The 25,392-nt window shown below is 48.7% G+C and overlaps 2 protein-coding genes across 4 annotated transcripts in view; both read right to left on the reverse strand.

The window, feature by feature from the left end:
* LOC311368612 (uncharacterized protein) lies at window positions 1-14,501 on the reverse strand. Of its 3 annotated transcripts, XM_084487419.1 has the most exons (24): window positions 14,125-14,501; window positions 13,917-13,951; window positions 13,669-13,824; window positions 13,395-13,517; window positions 13,025-13,063; window positions 12,272-12,412; window positions 12,051-12,153; window positions 11,652-11,798; window positions 10,545-10,579; window positions 10,203-10,367; window positions 9,753-9,887; window positions 9,494-9,532; window positions 8,734-8,874; window positions 8,153-8,253; window positions 7,901-7,939; window positions 7,461-7,788; window positions 5,705-7,135; window positions 3,299-5,668; window positions 3,107-3,176; window positions 2,862-2,939; window positions 2,554-2,775; window positions 2,241-2,357; window positions 2,005-2,120; window positions 1-482 (listed from the first exon to the last, which is right to left on the reverse strand). In XM_084487419.1, exons 1-24 carry the CDS (start codon window positions 14,450-14,452, stop codon window positions 399-401), a joined length of 6,543 nt encoding a protein of 2,180 aa, XP_084343545.1. In that variant the 5' UTR covers window positions 14,453-14,501; the 3' UTR covers window positions 1-398. The 3 variants fall into 3 exon arrangements, with proteins under 3 accessions (XP_084343545.1, XP_084343544.1, XP_084343543.1); XM_084487418.1 differs by having other exon boundaries at window positions 3,299-7,132; XM_084487417.1 differs by having other exon boundaries at window positions 3,299-7,135.
* LOC311368654 (uncharacterized protein) overlaps window positions 14,463-25,392 on the reverse strand; it is a gene marked incomplete at its 3' end in the record, with an annotated part of 17,139 nt that continues 6,209 nt past the window's right edge. Inside the window, exons 2-13 of the mRNA XM_084487454.1 lie at window positions 22,032-24,026; window positions 19,345-19,406; window positions 19,207-19,242; window positions 18,295-18,765; window positions 17,959-18,123; window positions 17,568-17,704; window positions 16,749-17,254; window positions 16,498-16,641; window positions 15,786-15,884; window positions 15,683-15,702; window positions 14,572-15,563; window positions 14,463-14,521 (exon numbers count right to left, since the gene is read on the reverse strand). Coding sequence (XP_084343580.1) covers window positions 14,463-14,521; window positions 14,572-15,563; window positions 15,683-15,702; window positions 15,786-15,884; window positions 16,498-16,641; window positions 16,749-17,254; window positions 17,568-17,704; window positions 17,959-18,123; window positions 18,295-18,765; window positions 19,207-19,242; window positions 19,345-19,406; window positions 22,032-23,747 — 4,407 coding nt within the window. The 5' untranslated portion in view covers window positions 23,748-24,026. The remainder of the gene's footprint in view (window positions 14,522-14,571; window positions 15,564-15,682; window positions 15,703-15,785; window positions 15,885-16,497; window positions 16,642-16,748; window positions 17,255-17,567; window positions 17,705-17,958; window positions 18,124-18,294; window positions 18,766-19,206; window positions 19,243-19,344; window positions 19,407-22,031; window positions 24,027-25,392) is intronic.

The raw sequence follows: 25,392 nt of genomic DNA on the forward strand, positions 1-25,392 counted from the left end.
TCAATGACAGAAATGATGACTTTTATTTAACGTTGTTATATGAAATCAGTAAACATAACATAGTTTGATACATAAGAGAACTTTAATAAAGCGGTCACCCCATGATGACTCCTGAGCATCATAGAAAAACATTTAAAACACATAAGTAAAAAAATAAGACCGCCGTCGTCTGCCCCATCTTGAACGCCTAACAACCGCGTGGGAACCGCAGACCTATGTCCTTCTGTCCTTGGAACGGTCAGAGTACACATCACCCTTTGGTTCTGACACCAAACAAACTCAACGCCTTCGTCACACACACTCCAAATGATACAAAAAATGATTGAACAACGTAGATGATGCTCCCCCATATTCTGGAGAAACCAATGAAAAGACAGTCGTTTGTTGGTGGGCGGGTGCTAGAGTCTTCTGGGGGCGTTGCCAGGAGCGGAGCCTCCCGATTGGCTCCTGGATTGTTCCCTTTGGAGACCCTGGTAATACTTCTGCAAGAGGAGGAGTGTGTTTAGTGTGTGTGCCGCTGCGTGCGGCGAAGAGTTCCGTTCAAAACTCAACAGTCATGTATTTACAGCTTGGTCGAACACGGGGAATGTGTTAACCCAGTAATTGTAAGTGCTTGGCACTTCCATCGACTTCTAGACTGTACCGACAGCGACGCATCGTTTTTCCTTTCTTAGGACAAAATACTGTGATTCACTTTAGATAAAAGCGTCTGCTAAATGTCCTACATGTTAAAGGTCCCATGACATGCCACCAATGTGTGAGTGTGATTAGCCGTTACAAGCTGTTTTGAAAATCTGCCTCCTCTGACATCACAGGTTGGTGTGTCCACCTAGATGTAAATCACACCACACCTGGTGGCATGTCATGGGATCGTTAATGTAAAATGTACAGCTCCGGTGTGCAGTGAATAGAATAGATTGAAAAATAACAACCATCCCAGCTCAGCACCCCCACTCACTATGGGAAACACTGACAGGAAGTGAAGAAAAAGGAATGAACTAGAAAGGAATACGGTAATTCGATATGGACGAGATATGTACAGTGTAGACCAAGCACATTATGAATACCCTATAGGCGAGGAATATACAGTATGGACAGTAGAATAAATATGTTTTTACATGGCTGAATCAGTCCTTGATTTTGATTGGGCAATCAGTTATTTCTCAATAGCAGACTGCTGCTATAATTTAGAGACGATTGCTATGGATGCTATTTCCCGATGTGAGGTTCGTGCCAGAAGTATAAACCAGTATAAACCAGGCAGCACCAAGCCAGTGGGGCCTTGCTAATCCATTGCGGTGGTGGAAGAGGCTCATAAAAGGCTTGGATTTCAAAGGACCATTTCCGAGATGCAAAAAGGTCTGTGTATACTCGCTTGTGGGGGTAGGGTTACTTTACAAAATGGGTAGAAGTGATTCCATTAAGAGAAAGTACGGCTCTTCACTAAGTGAAAGATTCACTTAGTTGGAGTACATCGTCTCCGACACTGGTCCACAGTAGGTCTGTTCAATTAATCGGGTCAAACGATCTCCAAATTAATATAATCCTGTTTAAACTTTTTTTTTAAATTATTATTATTATTATTATTATTATTATTATTATTATTATTATCATCATCTTAGCAGCTGGATACATATTTGTACATTATTTCCTGTTTGAACATTTTCAATTTTAACATTTTGTATATTTTTAATTTCCTGCCAGTAAACAGGGTGGGCAATTCAGGTTTTTTCTCTGCAAGGATCACTTTTATGTTGGTAGAGTAACTGGATATTTGTGTTCTTTGCAACGCATTGCTTTATTGACATTATTGACTATAACTTGTTTGCTTCTTGGACATGGATTATGGGGAATATGACGGACACAAGCAATGAGAACTTTTGAGGGTTTGGATAACTGACTTTAAGCACATTATTGAGCAAAGCCCCCCCTCTATGGATTCCTCTATGAAACTGATCATTTGTGTGTACATGTGTGTGTGCGTGTGTGTGCGTGTGTGCCTGCCTTCAGGTTTTGGTAGTGACCCAAGCCGCTGCAGTGGAGTGTCCTGGCTCTGGACTCGTCTTTGTAGAACACACAGCACAGATTACAGTAGAACCCGGGAACCACATGCTCCGTCCCTAGAGAGACACAAAGATGAAGAGATGGGGGGGGGGGGGGGGGGGGGGGGATAATCAGATCAACTCCCTGATGTACACGTGTCATTGTAATGGAAATAATGGGCGTGTCTCTCCTCTCACCCAGGGGGTTGCAGGGGGTGAAGGGGGGCAGGGTGTAGTCGTTGGCAACGGAGGGAGAGCGAGAGCGGACTCTCTTAGGCTCCGCCCCTTCCTCCTCCCTCCTCGCTTTACTGGACGCTACAGACGGACAGACAGACAGTAAAGGCTCGGTAGGTAATGACGACATAATGTCTATCTTTACTTTCTAGCTGCCATTAAACTCCTGGTGATAAGCACATTACCCTTACACTTTGGGCCAAATCGTTCACACACGCCTTTATTGTGAAGGCACAATATTAGGTCTTTTATTCTGAAGAGAGAGCACTATATGTACCTTTCCTCCCCAGCCTTTGCTCCTCCGACCCGGTCTCTTCACCATCGCCGGCGGGGCTCTCTGCCATTGGCTCTGCTCCCTTGACGCTCAAAACAGCCCCGGGCTCACAGGCCAATAGGGAGGTGGCGTGAGCCGGGATGGGCGGGGATTCCTGTCCAGAGGGTTTAGCGGTTGCTGGTTGTTGTTGTTGCTGTTGCTGTTCTCTGCTGGTGCATTTCCTCTCTGGAGAAAAAAAGAGGAGGAGCCATGTTGGAAGATAAGTGTGAGTGAGTGAGTGAGTGAGTGAGGGTTACCGGTAGCCTGTCTACCTCTTTTGCTGCGTGTCTGCGTCTCCTCCTCCTCCTCGTAGCCCACCTCGTCCAAGGTCACGAAGCTCACACACTCCTCTGTGGGACACACACGTCAAAAGGTCACAACCTCCACACACGCCTGGAACCATCCTGCGTCACAGTCGGCCAATCGAATCCTCTGAAGTGGAGTGAGCCAAGAACTGACACACACACACACACACACACACACACACACACACACACACACACAGACACACACACACCTGCTTGCTCCTCGTTTTGTTTACATTCACCGACGATCGAGGAAGACGCTTTCTCTTCGTCACAGACCGTCTGTTCGAGGGACAGAGGGGGAGTGAGGGACAGAATAAGAGCATGTTTTACAATCCCCATCATCCCGACTACATACGTATACGCAAACTTTTTATCAGCATCCAAGTTCAGTGTTGTCTCACCTCAGTATTCAACCCGGCCTCTGATTGGTCGTCTGGAAGGGGCGCTGAATGTGTTGGCTCCTCCCCTTCCTGTTCCTCCTCCACAATCTCGTCCAGAGTGACCAACGCCTGCAGCTCTTCTTCTGTGATCCCCCCCTCTGTTCTTCCACTCTCTTCCTCTCCTCCCCGACCAACCTCTTCCTCCTCCACCTCCACCTCTCCCAGCTCATCCTCCCCAACCTCATCTAGGGTCACCAGCCCCTCCATTCCTGCTCCCGGCTTCCTCTCCTCCTCCTCCTCCTCCTCTCTCCTCCTCTCCTCGACTGCCTGCCTCTTCCGGAGTTCTTCCTCCTCAACTGAATCGTCGGGGTAGTCCTCCTCTTCCTCACTGACCTCGTCCAGACTCACCAGAGCGTTCTCCGCCTGCTCCGGGTTCTGCTTCTCTCTCGCGTCTGTCGCCTTCTTTGCTCCGACACCCTCGCTTGCCTTGGGCGGTGCGGTTGGCCTCGCGGTCCTCATCTTCTTGGCCGCTGCGGCTTCCGTCGCGGAGTCGCTCCCCACGACCTTACGACCTCTCTTCCCCCTCGGCGGCTCTAACCCTGGCGGCGGCTCCTCCGGCGGCGGAGCCGGCTCCTCCTCGCCCCCCACCGAGTCCACCACCTGGTACAAGGGCTCCTCCCCCTGGGCGGCTCTGGCCGGCGCTGCTCTGGTGGCTCTGCTCTTGGCCGGTGCGGGGTCCCTCCGCTGACTCCTCCTCCGTGGACCCGGGGAGTCAACGGGCTCCTCCTCGCGGGGGTCGTCTTCGATGGAGTCCACCACCTGGTACACCTCGTCCTCCTGCAAGTCCATCGCCCTCTGTTGACCCTCTTTGGCGGCCACTTTGGACGTCCCAGGCACCGGCACCTCCTCTTTCCTCCCTCGACCACTCCTCCTCTTTCCGGCAGCAGGCTGCTTGTCGCCTTGCGGCTCCTGCTTTGCAGAGTCCGCGACTGGACGCGCCACCTCCTCTTCCTTCTTGACTTGCTCCTGCTGGCCGTGCGGTCCTTCAGGAGTGTCGTCCGGTTGGATCTTTCCGTCTTTTTCAGGCGTTGGCTCTTTGGCCGCTGGCCCCCGTCGTGGTCGTCCTGGTTGTTCCGGCGCTGGCGCTTCTTCCGCCACGTCGCCCCCGATGGAGTCCAACACCTCAAACACCGTTTCCTCTACGCTCGGCTTGCAGTCCTTCCTCGTAGGGGTTTTGGCCTTCCTTCCTCTTCCCCTAGTGCCCCTCGTCACGGGAGGGACCTCCTTCACCTCCGGCTCCTCGTCCTCCACAGAGTCCAGTACCTGATATGTAGCCACCTCCTCCAGACTGACCCCTTCGCCGGAGACCCGTGGTTTGGCGTCGCTTGGGGCCGCTTTGTCGGCCGTTTGGGTTTCTTCTGCACCATCCTCTTTGCCCGTCGACTTCTCTTCTGGTGCCTCCTGCTGTTTGGTCTCTGTCCTGGTTGGACCGGCCTGGTCTTCCAATGGTTCCTCTGGCTTCTTGCCGGACTCCTCTGGAACAGGGGCAGTGGGCTGCTCTTTCTTCACCCGGACGTTCTTGGCCGTCGGTTTGGGTGGCCGTCCCCTCTTGCCCCTGGTGGGGAGCTGGACTCCCTTAACCTCAACCAACTCACCTTCCACAGAGTCCGTCACCTGGTATTCAACCTCCTCTTCCTTTGGATGGGGTTGACCTTTGGGGACGGCGGCCCCGGAGGGAGGGCTTTCGCCGCCCTCGGGGGAGGCGGCATCCACTTCTACAGAGACCGCCTTCTCCACCTCCACTGGGTCCTCCGCAGGGCTTTCCCTCTTCATGGTTGGTGTGGAGTGCCTGGCGGAGCGTCTGGTGGACAGTGGCTTGGTCACTAGTGGCTTGGTCGCTAGTGCCTTGGTCGCTAGTGCCTTGGTCGCTAGTGCCTTGGTCGCAAGCGGCTTGGTCGCAAGCTGCTTGGTCGCAAGCTGCTTGGTCGCAAGCTGCTTGGTCGCAAGCTGCTTGGTCTCAAGCTGCTTGGTCTCAAGCTGCTTGGTCGCTAGCTGCTTGGTCGCTAGCGGCTTGGACGCTAGTGGCTTGGTCGCAAGCGGCTTGGACGCTAGTGGCTTGGTCGCTGGACTGTAGTGACCTCTCTTGGATCGCCGCTGCTCCATCTCAGGAGCCACCTCCTCTACAGCGGGCCTCTTGTCGGGGTCCTCCCCGTCAGTGGGGGCCTCGTTGCTCTGCTCCTTGGTGGTCTGCTTCTCTTCTGTAGGCTCCTCGTCTTTCGGCCCCTCCTCGGTGGCCTCCTTGTTCTTGTTCTCCTCCTCTGTGGGATCCTTGCTGTTCTTCTCCTCCTTGTTTCTCTGCTCCTTCTCTGTGGGTTCCTTAGTGCTCTGCGCCTCCTTGTCGCTCTGCGCCTCCTTGTCGCTCTGCACCTCCTTGTCGCAGAGCTCCTTGCTTCTCTGGTCCTCCTTGTTGTTCTGCTCATTGGTCTTCAGCTCCTCTTTGTTCTGCTCCTCCTTGGTCTTCTGCTCCTCCTCTATGGGCTCCTTGGTCTTCTGCTCCTCCAGTGTGGGCTCCTTGGTCTTCTGCTCCTCCAGTGTGGGCTCCTTGGTCTTCTGCTCCTCCAGTGTGGGCTCCTTGGTCTTCTGCTCCTCCACTGTGGGCTCCTTGGTCTTCTGCTCCTCCAGTGTGGGCTCCTTGGTCTTCTGCTCCTCCAGTGTGGGCTCCTTGGTCTTCTGCTCCTCCACTGTGGGCTCCTTGGTCTTCTGCTCCTTGGTCTTCTGCTCCTCCACTGTGGGCTCCTTGGTCTTCTGCTCCTCCTCTGTGGGCTTCTCGGTGTTCTGCTCCTCCACTGTGGTCTCCTCATTTGATGCCTCTTTGGGAGGAGATCCTTCAACACAGTCCATGTGCTGGTGGGCGTCTCCTTCCTCTGTCGATGCACCGCGGAGTAATGCATCAGCTGCCTCCGAAACTACCGTTGGGGTTTCGTCATTCGCAGAAGGCATTTGTTCTTCTACAGTTGTCATCTTCCCCTCTTCCAAAACAGTCTCTTTGTGCTCTGGGGGCTCCTGGAATGGCTCGGCTCCATCAGCGACTTTGGCCAACATTTCCTCCTCTTGGGGTTCAGAGGTCTGGCTCTCGGGGTCAGGGAGGCCTGGCGTCTCAGGCCGGACCAGGGTTTGGTGTGGCGTCTCCTCCCCACACTCTGGCCTCGGATGGAGCATGTGGTCGCTTGTCTTTTCATCTCCCATCTGCCGGTGCGTTTCATCCACCTCTACTCTCGTCTCCTTCGCGTCTTCGCTGGGAGAGACGACCACATCCTTTCCTGGGAGGGTTAACTCTTGCTGGGCCTTTCTCTTCCCCTCTTCCTCCAGAGCTGGATCAGTGTGTAAGGCATCCTTTCCTGTCAGTGATGCTGCACTTTTCACTGCAGAGGTCTCTGCTGCCATCATGTGGCCAGGCCTCTCCATGTCACCTTCACATACCATGGCTGCTTCACTTAGTACCCCCTTCGTTGTGATTGGTGTACAGGCAGGAAGAGGCTCCACCATCTCCTTGGTAGTGATGCGTGTCCCTTCCCGGCTGGTAGGCGATGAAGGGTGTGTTGTGTCATCCGCCTCTGACACCCGGGGAGGAGATCCAGCACACTTCTTCTGTTGTGTGTTCAGCTCAGAAGAGGAAGGGACTACGCCGGCCGGAGGAGGGAGGGATGAAGAAGAAGACGAGGAGGACTTGGGGAGACGTGAGGAGGAGGACACTGTGGCTCCAGACAAGGATGAGGAGTGGGCTGTCGTTGAAGAGTTGGACTCCAATCCACTAGACGTAGATGGTGAGGCAGTCTTGTCGAGCTCCATTGAGACCTGCTGGTTCCAAAGAGAGGAAAGAGTCTGAGACCTGACTAGGGATGGCAATCATTAAGATTTGAATGATTGAATCAGAGAATTTTCTCTTTTTATTTTATTATAAATCGGGACTGGAATAACAAAAATGCATCTGCAGGCAATTTATATAACTAGCGCAATGTAATACCTAGCCTAAATTAATAGAAAGTGTATTTGCGTCATTTCTCCATTACCGATAGCAGCACCAAGTCAGTCGAGTTTATCGATACTGTGGCCTTAGACCCAACACCTCAGCACAGCCACTACGCTGAGACAAGAGACAAGAGAGCTTACACAGGGACCTTACCTCTTTCTGGCTTCCTTCCTGTCCACCTCGGCTCACTTCCTGTCCGACTCTGGCCTGGCGATGCTGGTGGATGGCCGTGGCAAAGAAGCGGTACATCTCCTGACTCAGGGCTGGAGGCCTGGGACCGGAGCCCAGGGGCCCGGCCTGGTCGAGGGCCGAGGCGCCGAGTTCTGCAGGGGCCACGGGGGTCGGGGGAGCGGGACCTGAGGGGCCAGTTGCTGACGTGCAAGGCGCCGGCGGGTCCGGTGGCGACTGGCCAGGCTCTGCATGCTGGGGACTGTCGAACCAGAACTTGACTTTGTGCATATTTGACGTGAAATTGTTTTCCCTGAAAAAAACAAAATGGTTTTGTTAGATCAGCTTTCAGCGACTGCAAAAGTCTGCAACCCAAAAGATGTTGATAACATTTCTAATTGATAAGGAGACAGCAAGAGACTCACGATTTCCACTCTTTGCGTATGGCCCTCGGAATCTTCCTGCTGGAGAGACAATTTTTTTTTTTTTAATACACACACACACACACACACACACACACACACACACACACACACACACACACACACACACACACACACACACACACACACACACACACACACACACACACACACACACACACACACACACACACACACACACACACACACACACGCCAGTGTGCTAAGATGGTGGCAAGGAATGAAAACACATACCCAGGTCGAATTTGCATCTGCTTTCTTTTACTATTGAGCTTATCCAGCACTTTGGTCATACATGACTTATTCAGTTTGTCCCGAGGGAGCTGGAAAACCACCTAGAGAGAGAGAGCATGTTTTTGTTGTCATTGTAGGAACCCGTCTCATAGCCATCTACCTACCCGTCTACATAGCCACACCTACCCATCTACCTCCTAAAGTGATATACTATGAAAATGTATAGTGGTATAAATATTAATATAGGTATAAATTAAAATGATGAGAGACACGGTGTGTACCACGGTATGGCACTGGGAGGCGCTAGAACACAAGGAAACCGCCCAACTATGACCTTCTTTTACCAACGTCTCTGGATGCCTTTGCATCAAATCAGCACCGCCACATAACTAGGGGTGTAGCGGTACACAAAAGTCACGGTTCGGTACGTCCCTCGGTTTTCACGGTACGGTTCAGGACTACACAGGTTGAACGGTTTGGCCGAAATTCATACTGTAGGTCAGATTCATACCGCTGTTCATTCTGTACTACCGTTCCCCCAACCCAGTCTACCTGTCCAGTAGGACCACAGCCAGACGTACCCGGTTGGCGAGGACTAGGCAGCTGACCCACGGACCCACTCTGCACTCCAGGAAGTTAAAGGTGTACTTCAGCTCTTTCATGTTGCAGTAATCCCTCTCCACCAGCAACAGCTGGTCCTGGTGGACAGTCTCCTCAGGCACCTGTAGCACAACACGGACTGCTTTACCGCCACACCCAATGTTAACTCCCAACACAGACGGCTACATCCCAACACAGACTGCTACATCCCAACACAGACTGCTACATCCCAACACAGACTGCTACATCCCAACACAGACTGCTACATCCCAACACAGACTGCTACATCCCAACACAGACTGCTACATCCCAACACAGACTGCTACATCCCAACACAGACTGCTACATCCCAACACAGACTGCTACATCCCAACACAGACTGCTACATCCCAACACAGACTGCTACATCCCAACACAGACTGCTACATCCCAACACAGACTGCTACATCCCAACACAGACTGCTACATCCCAGCCCAGTCTGATATATCCCAGCCCAGTCTCCTATATCCCAACCCAGACTGCTATATCCCAACACAGACTGCTATAACTCCACACAGACTGCTATATCCCAACACCGACTGCTCTAATACAACATACTGTTAAATCATAGCATAGACTGCTGTATCACAATCTGCTATATCACAACACTTAACAGATTGTTATATTACAAAACAGACTGTTTTACACACATAAGAGTAATCAATACAAGTCTAGAAGATGGAAGATAATGAAAAACGTACCACATTGCTCCATTGAAGCAGTCGGTTGTACAATTGCAGCTGCAAAGAGAGCATGTATCATGGGTCGATTAGATCACATTCATAATCTGTCATGACATCACATAAATAACTCGTCATGACATCACACACACACACACACACACACACACACACACACACACACACACACACACACACACACACACACACACACACACACACACACACACACACACACACACACACACACACACACACACTGTATTCTCTGTGTCTATACCTCTGTGGTGCAGGGCTCAAGATGGTCCAGGAGGAAGTGGAGGGTGAGGTGACATCCTCTTATAGTGAAAGGCTTCTGGAGGAAATCGGAGACAAACTCCTTACACTTCACACCGTCGTCAAAGTGGATGAAGGCCTGGGGAGGAGGAGGAGGAGAAGTGAGGAGGAGACAGGAGGAGATGAACAACAGGAGTGGAGGAGGAGAAGTGAGGAGGAGACAGGAGGAGATGAACAACAGGTGAAGAGGGGGAGATGAGAGGCGAGGAGGAAAGACAGAAGAAGAGGGGGAGTGAAGGTAAAAGAAGAGAAGGAGAGATAGGAGACATGAGAGGATGGAAAAGGAGGCAAGACGGAAAAATAATGGAGAGGAGGCGGGGACACAATAATAGGAGGGTAGCAATTTCAAAGGACTTGCGTGACATGGAAACAGTTTGTGGGTGTGCGTGCGTACCCTTCTCTGCAGAGGTAGTATCACCACGGAGTAGAACACACGGCTGATGTCCTTCTCCACGAAGTAAGGCCACACCTTATTCACAAGATCCCTGTGGCGGCACCAGCGAAACGACAGCCCTGTCACCATGACAACGCTCTGCCCAGTCAAATAGGTCTCCGCCCACTTCAGGACAGAACCAGTTAGAGAATCAAATAATTAGAGAGAATGGGGGAGAACGCCCCACAGACACCAACATCGTCAGTCAGAAAAAAAGGTCAAAGTAGGGCCCTACTCCCTAATGGAGATTTTTTTTTTTTTCATCGCTGGGATGCATGCCGACAGACAGACGGGCCGACTCACCTCAAGGTCTTCTGGTCCGTTCACCGTCCTGTGTGCTGAGAGGTCACACAATAGCGACGTTAATCATTAATATTAGCAGGAGTCCATACAGCACAGTTGGCTTCATTGTCATTATTAAGAATCAACACACACAAGGCTGGCTTCATTGTGATTATTATTACCATAAAAAATATTCCACACAGCTTCAATATCGTTGAGATTAAGAAACACGTGATCTTTATTGTCATAAATAATAATAAATGATTCCCCCTCCAATTATCCAATAATTGAATGGTCAGGATCAACCTGACCATTACATTATTAAATCATTAAATAAATGACTTTGCTTCATATTCTGTTGATTCTGTTTTAGTTAAAGGGGGCAGATTATGAAAACAACACTTTCCTGGGATTTGGGGTGTGGTTTTGGGTCTCTGGTGCTGCCACACGCATACAAACTGTACATTTTTGGAGTGTGATATGCATTTCTGAAAGTACCCCGCCTACAGTTACCAAACGAGCGAGTCAGCTTCGGTGTGGACTCCTACGTAGGAGGGGGGCATATTTGAATATTACCACCCACTTCTCCATCCCCCTCCCATCAGAGCATAGATAAGATTTTGTGGACCAGCGGACGAGCGCTGGGCGGAGATGTTCGCGCATCTCAGACGCAGGGAGATTCCATACAAAAATAGATGTCTAATTTGCCAGATTGTCTAATTGTCTAGTCCGGAGTTCCCCACGGGGCTCCCCCGCCGGACTCTTCTCCATGCTGCGGTTCACTCTGACAGCTCATTTGTATGCAACGGGCAGCAGGTCATTTGCATAAAAGCTAGACACCATAAACAGCACATTCTGAAGGGACTGAAACAGAGTGGAATAGCGGTGGGAGAGTATTTTTTTTCCTATATGTATACGAGTTTGCTGGAACTCATACTATGTTTACTTGTTGGAAAAACATAATATGTCACCTTTAAGTGTTATATTAAGGAAGCCAGCAACGAAACAAAGTAAACCACAAACTTTTTCAGGAGGTTTAAATTGATGGGGTCAAATGGAGCCCGAGGATAAAAAGACGTTAGTCCATTTGAAGACGAGTGAACAGCAGGGATAGGTAGGGGGTCTCACCAGGGATGTAGAACTGAGGGGACAGCGTGGGGTAGAATCCGGGCAGTGCTTTCATCGCCATCCAGAAAACACTTTCATACCCCGGCTTGAAGAGTGCTTGGGCCCTGGGTCGTACCGGAGAAAGTCCATCCGTGCATTGGACGAGGCCTGGGGGGATATATTATCAACCTTTATTTAAACACAGGGGTAGGCACCACACCCACCCGTGTGGTGGATAGATATCTGATCTGCAGTGTGAAGACACCATATTTAGAATGGAGGATTGATATCTACAGTGTAAAGACACTGTTTCGAGCAGAGGATGCTATCTGCAGTGTGAATACATTAACTAGAGCGTGAGGTTTAGGTGGGGTGCTGTCGCATGGTGTCCACTGGGTGGTGCTGTTGTGTGTCACGTACCAGGACGTGTGACACGGATTTGGCGGCATTTGGACGCCCTAAAGTCGGACAGCCAGACACCGAATCGGTCTGCATCCTCCACCGTGACGAACTCTACAAATATCTACACACACACACACACACACACACACACACACACACACACACACACATACACGTTTCAGGTTGCCATGTGTTAAGCAAATTAAGTAGAACAGATCAGGAAGTGCATGTGTGTGTACCTTGCCCATCAGTGGCAGGTAGAGCCTGACTCCTCCGGTCTTGGTGATGCCTTCATGGAAGGCCTCCATCCAGAAGTCGAAATAAGTCGGAATGTTGCTTATGTACACCAGTCTGTACTCCAGTGTAGTCTCATCATAAAGCTAGACCACAGGAAGAAGACACTCAACACCTGGGCTGGATTGCAATAGTATTGTTTAGAGTGGAGATGTGACTTGTGTGCACGCTATCAAAACCTGAAGATGTTTCCCTCCATCTCCATTGTGCCAAACTTCAAAACCTCTTAAGTGGCTCTACAAGATTCATTGGACGATGAGTGAGTCTTGAGGACACATCAGAGTAAAAGGAAGTGTTTCAGATTCCTCCGGTACCTCATTGGATTCGGCAATAAAGCCAGAACCTTTTTCGGACAAGCACGATGTTTGACTGCTGGCTGATCACACCGCCTTACAGACACAGATGATGTATCGATCCCGGAGGAATCAATACATAATAAAGTGCCAACAAATTGCACAGGTCCTCTGGTTATAAAGTGAAGTGGGGGATTTCAGATTTCAGATTGACTCACGCGCTTTGGTAGTGGGAGGAGTTAAAGACTTTGATGGCCACTGGAATGAGGGATTTCCTGTGGCGCTCCGTGAAACTTATCACTTTAACAAACGTGATTGAAAAGAAAGACTAAGAAGGCTAAGAAGACTGAAGGTTGTGCTTGACCCAGATCGCAGTGCGAGTGCGAGTGTGTGTGTGTGTGTCACCTTTTCACTCCAGCTCAGCAGATGTTGATAGAAGGTGATCTGAAAGGCAGTGAGGGGTCATTACCAGGGTTACAGTGCCGCCACTAAACAACAAACCGCCTCCACTAACAAATTCAGTTTTCACAATATCACGACTATGCATGTCGGTTCATGTAAGCTTCTGCATTCAATCTTGCATATATACTGTACATATAGCTAAAGGCTGCCATTAGCCTGATATTCTATACTATAGAACAATATGAAATATTGAAATAGTAATTATATATTACAACCAAGAAAAACAGGGGCCGGTCTCTGTTGAGATATGGGCTTTGTTCTTTCAGATTAAGCAGAGAATGTATTTTTCCTGTGTGAGGGTTTGTGTGTGTACCGGAAATTCCAGGGCGTTCTCCTTCAGAAGGTGACAGCGGACAGTTCCGAAGTTCAAGAGGGCTCCCTTCACCAGCGCCTCCATCATCGGTGCCAACCTATCGACCGTCATGGCTACAAACGCCTGGACACACAAAGCAGTCGCCATCACTAAAAGAACCTCAATGACACTGATGCCCTGGACACAAATACACTATAACGGAGACGATCAGTGCGGTGCAAAGTGACATGGTTGCAGGTTTAAAGTACAACGTATGGATATGTTTCAATATTACCGTGCAGTTGTCAGGAAGGATGTAGCATTTGTCAAGTTTGAGGCTGGCAAACTTCATCAAAACTTGTTTCATCGAACTCTCCGTGTAAGCCCCGTTGCCTTTCTCTGGCAGATCAGTCACCATGATGGTGGCACCGCTGGTGGCGTAGGGTAGGAACTATATTGAGAGAGAGGCAAAGAGGCCGAGATTAATTATTGGCAGTGTGTGCTTGAATGCGTGTGTGTGTTTGATGGCGTTATTAGACCTACGTCATTCCATGTCCAACACCGTACATCCAGACATTCTGTTTAAATGACAGACAGAAAATAAGCGTTGTTAAAAAGTCAGCAAAGTGATGGTCAAATGAGTGTAAATAGAGCCGTCAAAAATCACTGAAGCAGACCATGCCCAAATCTAACCCCGGGCTGAAGGTACTTATTGATTGGAGAATGATCGGGGTTGGAGGTAGATACTCACGAATTGATTTGAGGAAGAGGACGGTGGGGAAGACTTTGGCAACCGGAGGTGAAGGGGCCACCGGTTGTACAGGCATTGTCCTCGTGTCGCCTTGCATGTCCGTGTTGTTGCTGATCGCGATTGCCTTGTTGTCGGGCCTGGGTGTCATGTTGCTGGTTGTGGTCGTGTCGCTGCCAGGTGTGGTCATGTCGCTGCCAGGCGTGGCCGTCTTGTTTCCAGGTGTGATCGTTACGTTAACGGGCGGGGCCATCTTGTTGCCGGGTGTGGTCGTCTTGTTGACAGGCGTGGTTACGGTGTTGCCAGGGGTTATCTTCTTTTTGATGGGCATGTTTGTTGTGCTACCAGGCGTGGCAGTCTTGTTGCCGGGCGTGGCAGTCTTGTTGACAGGCGTGACCACCTTGTTGCCGGGCGTGGTCGTCTTGTTACTAGGCGTGGCAGTCTTGTTACCAGGAGTGGCAGTCTTGTTGACAGGCGTGACCGCCTTGTTGCCGGGCGTGGCAGTCTTGTTACCGGGCGTGGCAGTCTTGTTACCAGGCGTGGCCGCCTTGTTGCCGGGTGTGCCCGCCTTGTTGCCGGGTGGGGTCATCTTGTTATCAGGGATGATTGTTGTGCATCCAGGCGTGGCAGTCTTGTTGCCGGGCGTGGCAGTCTTGTTACCAGGCGTGGCAGTCTTGTTGCCGGGCGTGGCAGTCTTGTTACCAGGCGTGGCCGCCTTGTTGCCGGGTGTGGTCGTCTTGTTACCAGGCGTGACCGCCTTGTTGCCGGGTGTGGTCGTCTTGTTACCAGGCGTGGCAGCCTTGTTACCAGGCGTGACCGCCTTGTTGCCGGGTGTGGTCGTCTTGTTGACAGGCGTGGCAGTCTTGTTACCAGGCGTGGCAGTCTTGATGCCGGGTGTGGTCATCTTGTTGCCGGGCGTTGTTGTGCTGCCAGGCACAGTCTTTGTGTTGCTAGGCATGGCTGTCTTTCTGCAGAGAATAGCAGTCTTGTTGCCGGGTGTGGTCGTCTTGTTGTCAGGCAAGGTTGTTGCATTGCCTGGCATGGTAGTCTTCTTGACAGGCGTGGCTGTTGTGTTGCCAGGGGTTGTCGTCTTGTTGCCAGGCATAATTGGTGCTGTGCCAGGCGGGGCGGAGTTTTTATCAGGCGTGGCTGTGTTGTTGCCGGGTGTGGTCACCTTGTTGTCAGGCATGGTTGTTGACTTGCTGGGCGTAGGCGTCGTGTTGGCGTGCATGGTTGTCTTGTTGCCAGGGATGGTAGTTGCGTTGCCAGGTGTGGCCTTCTTGTTGGCAGGCGTGGTCCCCTTAGTACCGGGTGTGTTTGTTTTGTTACCGGGCGCGGTCGGCTTGTTGCATTGCACAGAACTTGAGGGAGCTTCTGCCACAACCTTGGTGGCCATTGTGGCAGAGCTTTGTACTTTGACAGCAGGGCCCGGCTTGATGGACCTAGGAACCGCAAGGTAGAGAGATAGAGGTCATGTGAATGGATTCTGCACACTGGCACTCTCAGCCAATGTGCACTATTCAACGGTTCATCTAGAATATAACATTGTGCGTTAGCTTACGTTAATTGTTGCACTGGTACCTGCAAAGACAACCATTTGGTTAGAGACAGAAAGGAGGAAGTCATGGGAATACATGACGTGTGCGTGTGAGTGCGTGCGTTACCACTTTCTGTGTCACAGTGATTGGATTTCCACCAATCTTGAGCTCCGTAAAGCCCAGCAACGCATGAGCGGCAGCTGCTTGTAGAAAGAACACCGTGGCCTAAAGACACAGGCATACAAAGCACATCTTCTCAGGAGCCACTCATAATAACGCAACGTTAAAAAACGATACTAAAAAAAAGTAGCACGAGTTGTTGCATCCGTTGTAACATGCTCCGCGCCTTCCCAGAAGTACAGTCATCATGTTTTTAATTTCAGCTTAAACTGTGTGTTTACGTAGCAACGAGTAATGAAAATGGCCCACCTCGAGGGGCGGCACCAAGCATGCATTTGAAAATATCACTGCACACAATTGGATAACACTACGACCAATCAGAAGAATACAAGGGGTGACGTATACAGACCAGCGGAGCTAACCAATAGATGAGACTCTTGCCGTATCCAGTCGGTAAAACAGTAACGCTTTTGGCCCGCCTATATCAGATACAACGATTTGATGATGATGTTCGGATCCAGGGGAATCAGGGAGTGGGTATATTGCTCGTTCCCAGAGTGACACGCTGAGCAAATTCAAATTGTGCACTCGCAAGAACTCTGGATTTTCAGGGAAGAGTTTACTCACACTTTAAGTGGAAACATGTCATGGGTCTGGTTCAGTCCAACCCAAGTTTACTCTGACCTCAGGAGTTAAACTACCAGGGGTTAGCGCTCACCTCTTGTCGCTGTTGCGCCACAGAAATGAGTCTGCTTTTTCCGAACTTCTCCACAGCGGAGAACACCTGCTGCTGGGTGACCGTGGAGGGAAGCCCAGACAGGAGCAGGGGAGGGTGGGCCGGTACAAAGCCCAGGAGACCCGACTAGACCCAGGAGACAGAGTTATACACAGATACACAGACACAGGGGAAGACGCAGAGAAAGAGACAAGAGACTCAAGTGGGAAAGACGGAGGGTGAAAACTACTCACCCCCTGAGGTTTTGCAGATTTAGCTGGTAGTTGTGGACTCTTAAGCAGCACCTTCCTGATTCCCTTAACAGAGGAAGAGGACGAAGGTGGTTCCTTCCCTCCTTTGGTCGAAGAAGTGGATGCCTGTTTCTGTTCATCTCTAGATGAGGAAGAGGAGGATGGCTTCCTCTCGTCTCTAGATGAGGAGGACGACTGCTTCTGTTCATCTCTAGATGAGGAGGAGGAGGAGGATGGCTTCTTCTCGTCTCTAGATGAGGAGGACGACTGCTTCTGTTCATCTCTAGATGAGGAGGAGGAGGAGGATGGCTTCTTCTCGTCTCTAGAGGACGAGGATGACTGCTTCTGTTCATCTCTAGATGACGAGGAGGAGGATGGCTTCTTTTGATCTTTAGATGAAGCAGAGGATGATGATGAAGCGGCCTTCAGCTTGGCCAGCTCTGCCAGCACTGGGGCCAGAGACTGGACCACAAGCTCTAGACTGGTGGAGCCTGTGGAGCTCTGGACACCTGGAGGAGAGGAGCGGGAGAAGGAGAGGAAGACAACAGGGGGAAGAAGAGGAGATGGAAAGAAAGAGGGGAAATGGAGAGGAAGAGGAGAAGAGGCGTGACGATCAGAGGAAGACGGGGCAAGAAAGACAGAAGGAAGAGGAGATTGGAGTAGGAATAAGAGATAGACATCAAATTTGATTCATGTAAGTATTACGTAAGTACCCATAAGGTTTTACTGTGCGTAAAGACTAAATCACCCCCTCTCCTGGTTTATCCACGAGGTCTCTCTACCTGTAACTCTTCCTCCATTACTTTCTACCTGGTCTCTTACCAGAGGATTCCAGTAGTTTCTTGGCCAGTTGTTCTATGCTGGTCTCCTCTTGTCTGTGACCCGAAGACCTCCTATCATGACTGCGCGACCGTCTTCGCTGAGAGGAGAGTTGAGGGGATCGAGACCCAGAGCGGGACCTGGGAGGATCAAGATTATCATGAATACCAGGCCATCGGTTAAACAACTACTACTTACTACTGTGAAATGTACTACAACTTTCTGCACTAATAATATCAATAAATAAATATCAACCTTGAGTTCTGATGCCAGTACTTTACACTTACCAGTGGTTTTGATTAAAAACACGTGGTAAGTCGTTTAACTGTTTCTACAGCTACTAGTGTACCATAAAACAATTCAAAGATCCAAAGAAACAATTAACACAACAAACCTGCGGGTTGGTCTGGTACCACGTGCGTCTCGGGGCGACCCGCGACCCCGTCGTGGTGACCCAGACCTTCGCCTAGATCTCCTGGCTGGTGAGGACAGTCCTTTGCCACGGTAACGGTCAGAGCTGGGGGAGGAGCTTGACGAGGAACGGGAGCGGCATCGACGGCTGGTTATTGAGAAAGAAGGAACCAATCACAAAGAGGTGCGGTGGAAGGGACAGACAGGAGGTCTTATTATAATCGTGATTGATTTCAATCATGTTATTAAAGTGAGTATGAAGGATAGTGCAGATGCATTTGGTGAACTACAGCATTGAGATTGAAGGAATCTGGGTTACCTGTGGACAGGTCTGGAGCTAAGTGGTGAGCTAGCTCTCCCGCTGGTTCGCTTCCAATCTGGGGACCGCAAGCTCGCCGACGACGGTGACCTCTTCCTTGAACTCGACCGCCTCCTTCCTGAAGACTTTGACCTTGACCTCTTCGTCTGTGGAGACCGTGACCTCTTCGTCTGTGGAGACCGTGACCTCTTCCTCCGTGGAGACCTTGACCACTTCCTCTGTGGAGACCTTGACCACTTCCTCCGTGGAGACCTTGATCCTTTCCTTCCTGAAGACTTGGACCTTGATCTCTTCCTCTGTGAAGACCAAGACTCTTGGTGTGCTTCCGAAGTCCTCCTCGGCAAGGGAGGTGCAGAGGTTGACGGGGCAGGACCTCCATGGCTGGTTGCCTGGAGACTTGGCCTGGAACTCTGGGAGGAGGCAGGGACTGTGGTAGTCGTGGGGGGTTGCTGGGATTCTTCAGGGGCCGAGCTAAAGGAGGAAGTCGAGCAGACATGCAGTAATGTCAAATACTGTTAAGCTTTGAGTGACATTGTTTTGTTTGTTGTCCGTTTGTCGTCATGTACTGCCCACCGTTGACAAGTTTGTTCAAGCAGAAAACATTCTCATCTATTTATGCTTTGGTATGCAATTTATTTATATACATTATATTTTATATTTTATATATAATTATATTTTTATCATATATTTACATATTAGTTTGCTAAAGCTAGTCCAGTGTTTTGCGGGAGGCCTGTAAGGAGAGGGGTGGGGCCTTCAAATTGTTTACTCTTGCTTGTTCTCTAAACAACATTTTTTAGAGCTGCTGGAGAGCTCTAGTTACTTTTCTAGAGTAACTAGAAACTAGAGTTCAAAAACCTAGGTACACCCACTGCAGGAAGGGTGTTTGAGACTTATGTTAGGGGAACTTACTCAAGTGAAACTGTATCCGGCTCCCATTCAGAATACCTGGACAAGAGAAAAGCACATCATGCCTCCAAACGTCAGACTCCAACCACCAACATTTAGGACAACAGCTTCTTGTCTAGTTTGAGTATGAGGTTCACTGACTGTCTGCGTAGAAGTCTGCAACCAGCAAGGTGTACTATGTGATTCCTGTGGTCCAGCCAGTCCTGGAGGAAACACACAGAGGAAGTGATTACGTTTAGAGGTGTAGGTGTGTGTGCGTGTGTGTAAAGTCCATCCTTTTATATCAACACAAATCTTTCCAGGTTGTTTTATATAAAGTAAACATCCACATGAACTAACATATTAAAATAACACTTATTGCAGGAAACACATTCCCTATAATAAAGCACCAGTGTCATACCTGCAGGGATTTCATTAAAAATGAAAGACAGTGATGTCTATGGCAAATCTTAGATTAAAAAAAAAAAAAGATTATACAAGACTATAACCACACAAGTCGCGTGTGTGTGTGTGTGTGTGTGTGTGTGTGTGTGTGTGTTAACTGCAGCACTTCACAAAAAAGGCGGACAGCGATAATGAAAAGATACAGAAGTATGAATCTGAATTGTGTCTTTTGTATTGAAATGAATGTACTGAGAAATATTTGTCCAACATTAACTCAACAACATACAAGATGTTCAATGCACAAGAAAAGTAAAAGTAAAATTGAGTTTTCATTGTTGTCTTGGACCATGCCAAACATCTAAAATAATCAAACAAAATATTATTTAAAAACAATATTACAATTCTTAAATATAGTTACAAGCAACCATGACGGGGTCCTACTGTATGGTGGCCTAATGAATACATGATCGTATACATTGTTTGATGTAATGACACGCCTCACAGCATGGTTGGTTGGTTGAGGTTGGACCTAAACCAACGATCCCATGGTCATGAGGCTGACGCAATACCACGACACAACATGGACATATTGACTGGGTAAGGTAGATTACACTATATTTTGAGAAATAGAAGTCTTCCATATGCAGAGGTATGGTGAGCTTGGTCTGTATGGTAATATGGCAATGGTATGCCTTAAAAACTGGTTTACCGGAAGTAAACTTAGCAAAATAATCACCAACCATCTTTGTTAAGCATACTGTGTAAAAATCCATTGTCAAAACGGACGATTGCAAAATGACGTGTGTACCGCTTTAAGGCCCAGCCTACGTTGGAGAGAGGCCGCGGATCAGGAAGGCAACAAAATCCAATTAAATTTATTTCAGATATATACTTGTGGCCTGGGTATACTATGGAATTTCGAATTTGTAGCCATATTTGGCAGCCAAGACCAATTTTTTTTTACGAAATGTTACAACTGTTTAAACATCGGAAATATCGATAGATTTCACTTTAAAATATGCATCTCTGCCATCTTTGGACTTATCGCTATGAATTTATCACCATATAGTCCCACAGTCATCTGGTACATGTGTGCCGAGTTTACAGCTTTTACCATTTCCGGCAGCGAATCTGTTGGAATGTTTGCCTTTGGTCAAGTTGTGGTCACTGCACTATATCCAAATGGTCTGACCAAAGTCACTTGAAAATTGTTCATCATGACGAATGTTGCATGTATAACAAGTTTCATACATATTGCACTTTTCCAGTGGTAATCAGTTGAGTATTTTGCACTTAAAATCGCATTTTATAGCATCACATAGTTAATTCTGGCCCATCCTTTTAATTTTACAAGTTCTAGAAGCCTGCCAAATTATTCTGCCGTTTTTGAGACACGGCCAGATTTTGCAGGAAAAAAATACTGACGAATACAATAGGGTTCCTACATTTTTCGAGTTTCACATACAGACAACAAACAAATATCTGTCCAATGAGGGTTCTCCTTGATTGAAGTGAGCCGCCATCCCTCAGTACCATAATGGCCCGAACCAGCCCATCCACGATGGGAACTGCGTGGCATCTCCAGTTGCTGCTTGTTGGAGTTTACAACATTGTCGAAGGAAGTTCTTAAAACCAGGAAATGAAATTCAACACAAGTCCACCAGCACTTGAATGTCGATTGTCCAATCACTTGGCCGAACGTGCACCATTCTTGTTTACACCAAGTTAACCGAAGTTAAACTTTTGTACCAACCCTTCAACAAACTTGTTTTGCAAGCAGGGTAACGCACTACAAAGTAACACGTTACCCTGCATTATAAATAAATATGCTTACGTTTTTAAGTTTTAAGTCCCAGACTGATTTTGCATCAAACATCGAGTGCAGTATATCTTACAAAAACATTCACCAATCGCCGATGACACTTTTAAGACGAGTTTAAATGCAAAACACCCAGAAATTACAATGTCCTGATTAGCTCCTTTATTGAGGAATGTCACAAGAGCTTGAAAAGGAGGAAGAGAGAATACTCCTGCCCATGTGCACATTTGGCAAAGCGGGACATTGACAATATCCTGTGTTTCAGTTAAACTTAAAAGTAATACTTTGATGACTTTTGCAAATAATCAGATTATTGCCTCAACTCAGCAATAAACTCGGTCATATCGGTGAGTAGTGAACGTTTCGTTAACAGATCTTTGCTACTAGACCATAGCCCTTAACCCTGTTGCTAAGGATCGCAAAGGCGTTTCCATTTTTGGTATTGCAGTATTCGAACAAGTTCATTTTTAATGGCAGTAATCTCGCTAGGTAACAAGTTACTTTAAAAGTCATGTTTCCCATCACTGCTAACTACGGAATTAATTTCTGACTGTGCCAAACTGCAGAAATGTATGGGAAACTAGCTCCCAAGAGGCGCAATAAAAACCACCACTGATGTACTCACCTTCATGCCAACACAAGGTTTGTTACAGAGACTACAGGTGTGGGGGAAAAGATCAGGTGTGACGCCCATGTAGTCGCTGATCAGGGCCGCCGTCGGCACACTCTTGCTGGCTGGCTTGGCTGGCGGAGGCCTCTGGATGGACACATCAGACGCAGAAGGGGGCCCCTGGTTCATAGGGATGGGAACTGGGCCTGGAGCTGGTCTCTGACTGGTAGTCCCAGGTCCGGGAGCGGGTTTGTGACTGAAAGTTCCTATGCCTGGTGCTGGTTTTTGAATGGTAGTTCCAACGCCTGGAGCGGGACTGTGACTGGTGCTTCTGGGGCCTGGAGCTGCTCTTTGACATCCTGAAGACGCCACACGATCGGCACCGGAATCCCTCTTAGGTATGATGTTTGAGGCAGTAGGTTTAGCAACAGGTGCTGCTGGCTGCAACGCAATAAGTTCCTTCGTTGGGGAAGCGATGGCAGTCTGGATAGAATGGGCGGCTGGCTTTTTGCTCAGGGAAGCCTTCACACTTGGTAATGGACTGTAAACGGGAGAAGAGATGTTGGATCTCTGTGAGCCATTGGAGAACACTGGAACACCGGGTTTGGCTGGTGCTGCATCCTTTGGTTGAGTGTCCCGCATTTGGCTCATGTAACTGGTGCTGGTGTGTCCTCCATCCTTTTCTTCTTCACGGAAGCCTAAGGTATATTTACTCGTATGTCCGTATTCTATCACTTTACTCGGCTGCTGAAAGGTAGGAGGAGCTTGCGCCTCACGCTTTACTTCGGCCCCGGACGCCACCCTGGTTTCTGGGGCACACTGGCTGCCTTGAGCCTGGTGGCCTGTGCTTGACTGAGAGGCAGCCGATGAGTTTTTTGCCTTCTTTTGGCGGATGTCTCGCAGCAGGTAGGGTAGGTTGGCGGGGGAGAGCTGTTCTTCTGGGTACGCACAGAGTTCCTCCAAGTCTTCTTCCTGAAGGTCGAAGCGTTTGAGGATGTCCATGGCTGATTCACTGGTGAATCTGGTCTGGTTGTTATCAGCCTCTCTGGAGGTGGAAGGATGCTCATAGGCCATTGACACTCGAGGAGACGGTGCAGAATCTGCTTCTGCAGTAGAAGGCCTGTTGCTTCTAACATATTCATCGCCACTTGAATAATGGGAGACTGGATATCGCTCAGAAGATTGGGAGTAATGTGATGTGGGAACGTTTGTTGCAGAGGGAGAGGATGAAGTGGAGTGATAATTGCTTGTTTGTTGGCCCGACGGCCAATGCCAACTTGGGGCACCACTTGGCATCGTTCTTGAATATCTAGAAAACTGTCCATCGGAGATGGGCGGTGATGATCTATAGCCAGTGGGTCCCAAATCCGAAGATCCCTGAGGCCAAGCAGTTGTATCAGTATTCCAGTCTGGCGCCGGCTTCTTCAATATCGATTGGAGGCCCACCTCCTGTCGGGCTCTTTTGATGTGGACATCAATGGAACTCTCCAATTCAGTGGTTGGCTTATTCTGATCACGGATATAGCCCATAGACCCAGGGTGCATCGAAGGGTATATGTGGCTGGGATTCATAGAGGTCCCGAAGTAGCCACCATAAGATGCATGGGTAGAACCAGGGACCATGTGAGGAGGCTCTCCAACATTGCCAGGGCCTACGTTTGGAGGTTGGTAAGGGCGCTGTGGGGAATCCTGGCTCTCAGGGGAATAGGGGTTATACAGATCGTGGGACATGTTGGCGACCTTCAGAAGGCTGATTGATGGAATGAAGTTGAGGGCTGGTGGTGATACAAAGCAGGGTTGTTGGAGACAGTCGTCGAGGAAACGCTTCTGTTGCCAGCAGCAAGAGAGCTGCTAATTTCAGTCAGAGCTAGCTTGGTCTTCATCTGCACCAAATGAAGACAAGCTGTCTGCTGGCCAATCGGGAGAGAGCTCCCGTGGAGCCCCTCCAATCAGGGGGCTTAGAGCGGCCCGGCGGCAGGAGGAAGCAGACTAGGGTCCAACAAACCAAAGCTGAAAATGGTTAGAAACAAAAAAAAAAATAAGGTTATACAGATGGATAACATGTTGACATTTTAGGAGCAGGTTATCATGGTCATCAGGGGCCTCTGGTGAGTGAATCCAAGCTGGTTTCACCGGACCGCTCAGGAACAGTCCAATGACCCACGTCCTAGTTAGCGCAGTCACAGCTCCCTGTTGCAGGTAGGAATCGAAGACAAACCAAGATCAACAGACATTCTGGAAGTAAAGTAAAGAGCTAGCAGGAGAGACAGGAGCTACTGCTTCTTTATTTGGTACAGACGGAATGATTCGTAGCTACAAGCAAACTACTTCATTGGAACATTTATATTATATATATATATATATGCATATGAAATATGCATATGAAATGGTTAAAATGATGAGTAGTGAAGCAGAGGAAACAATGAACAAGTTAAAGGGGAACTGTCCAGTTGGGCTATTTTCAGAATAGCTTCATACACGTGCTATGAAAGAAGAAAAACAAACAAACACGGTCTGCAACATCATTACCTTTTCAAGGCAAATTTTCAGAACTTTTTATCTGCAGTAAAAGTAGGTGTTGCAGACCGTGATTTAACCACACGTCTTTGAAGCAGAATTCTCTTATATAAGAAAATAGCCATTTGTGACAGCTTCCCTTTAGCACGTTATTCAAGTTGCGACTGTAATTATCCGATCACGCCAGGACGCAGTAACTCTCATAAACCGCTAGACACTCTAGGAAACTCACCGGTGATGGCGTCTTGTGTTCACCGCGACACATAGCTAATTCAGAGCGTGAAAATATATTGAAAATCCAATAGGTTTCTAACTTAAAGGACAATTCCGGTATTTTTAACATTCTGGTTTGTCTAGGATGAAATAGTGGTTGACACCGGAATTTTGACTATTGGTCCCGTCTCATTTCAAATCGCCCCTGCCTGCTTCAGAATGGCTGTCTAATCACAAACCTGTCCTTAAAACAACCCTAAACGTTCGTTTTCAAAAATGTGCAACTTACCGAGTGGTTAGTGGTGTTCATTGATGTTCCAAATCAAGTATCGTAGCGAAATACAGTTTCTGTCGTGTTTTATTTGTCATTTTGTAAATCCCATTGAAACGGAAACTGGACTGGAACCGTAAACAGAAATGGGGCTGTTTACATTTGGTTGTAGTCTTTTCGCTCGGTTCTCCCTATCAACAGTAGGGCTAGAACAGAGCAAAAAGACTACAACCAGCCCCTCTTTCTGTTTTCGGTCAACGTGCAATGAGTCTTCAAACAGAAATCAATGAATTTACAAATAATAACATAACAAACTTAAAACATGACAAACTTTATTTCGCTAGGTTACTTGATTAGGAACATCAACGAACACCA

Source organism: Micromesistius poutassou (genome assembly GCF_964030765.1).
Source record: "Micromesistius poutassou genome assembly, chromosome: 23".
Classification (NCBI taxonomy): domain Eukaryota; kingdom Metazoa; phylum Chordata; class Actinopteri; order Gadiformes; family Gadidae; genus Micromesistius; species Micromesistius poutassou.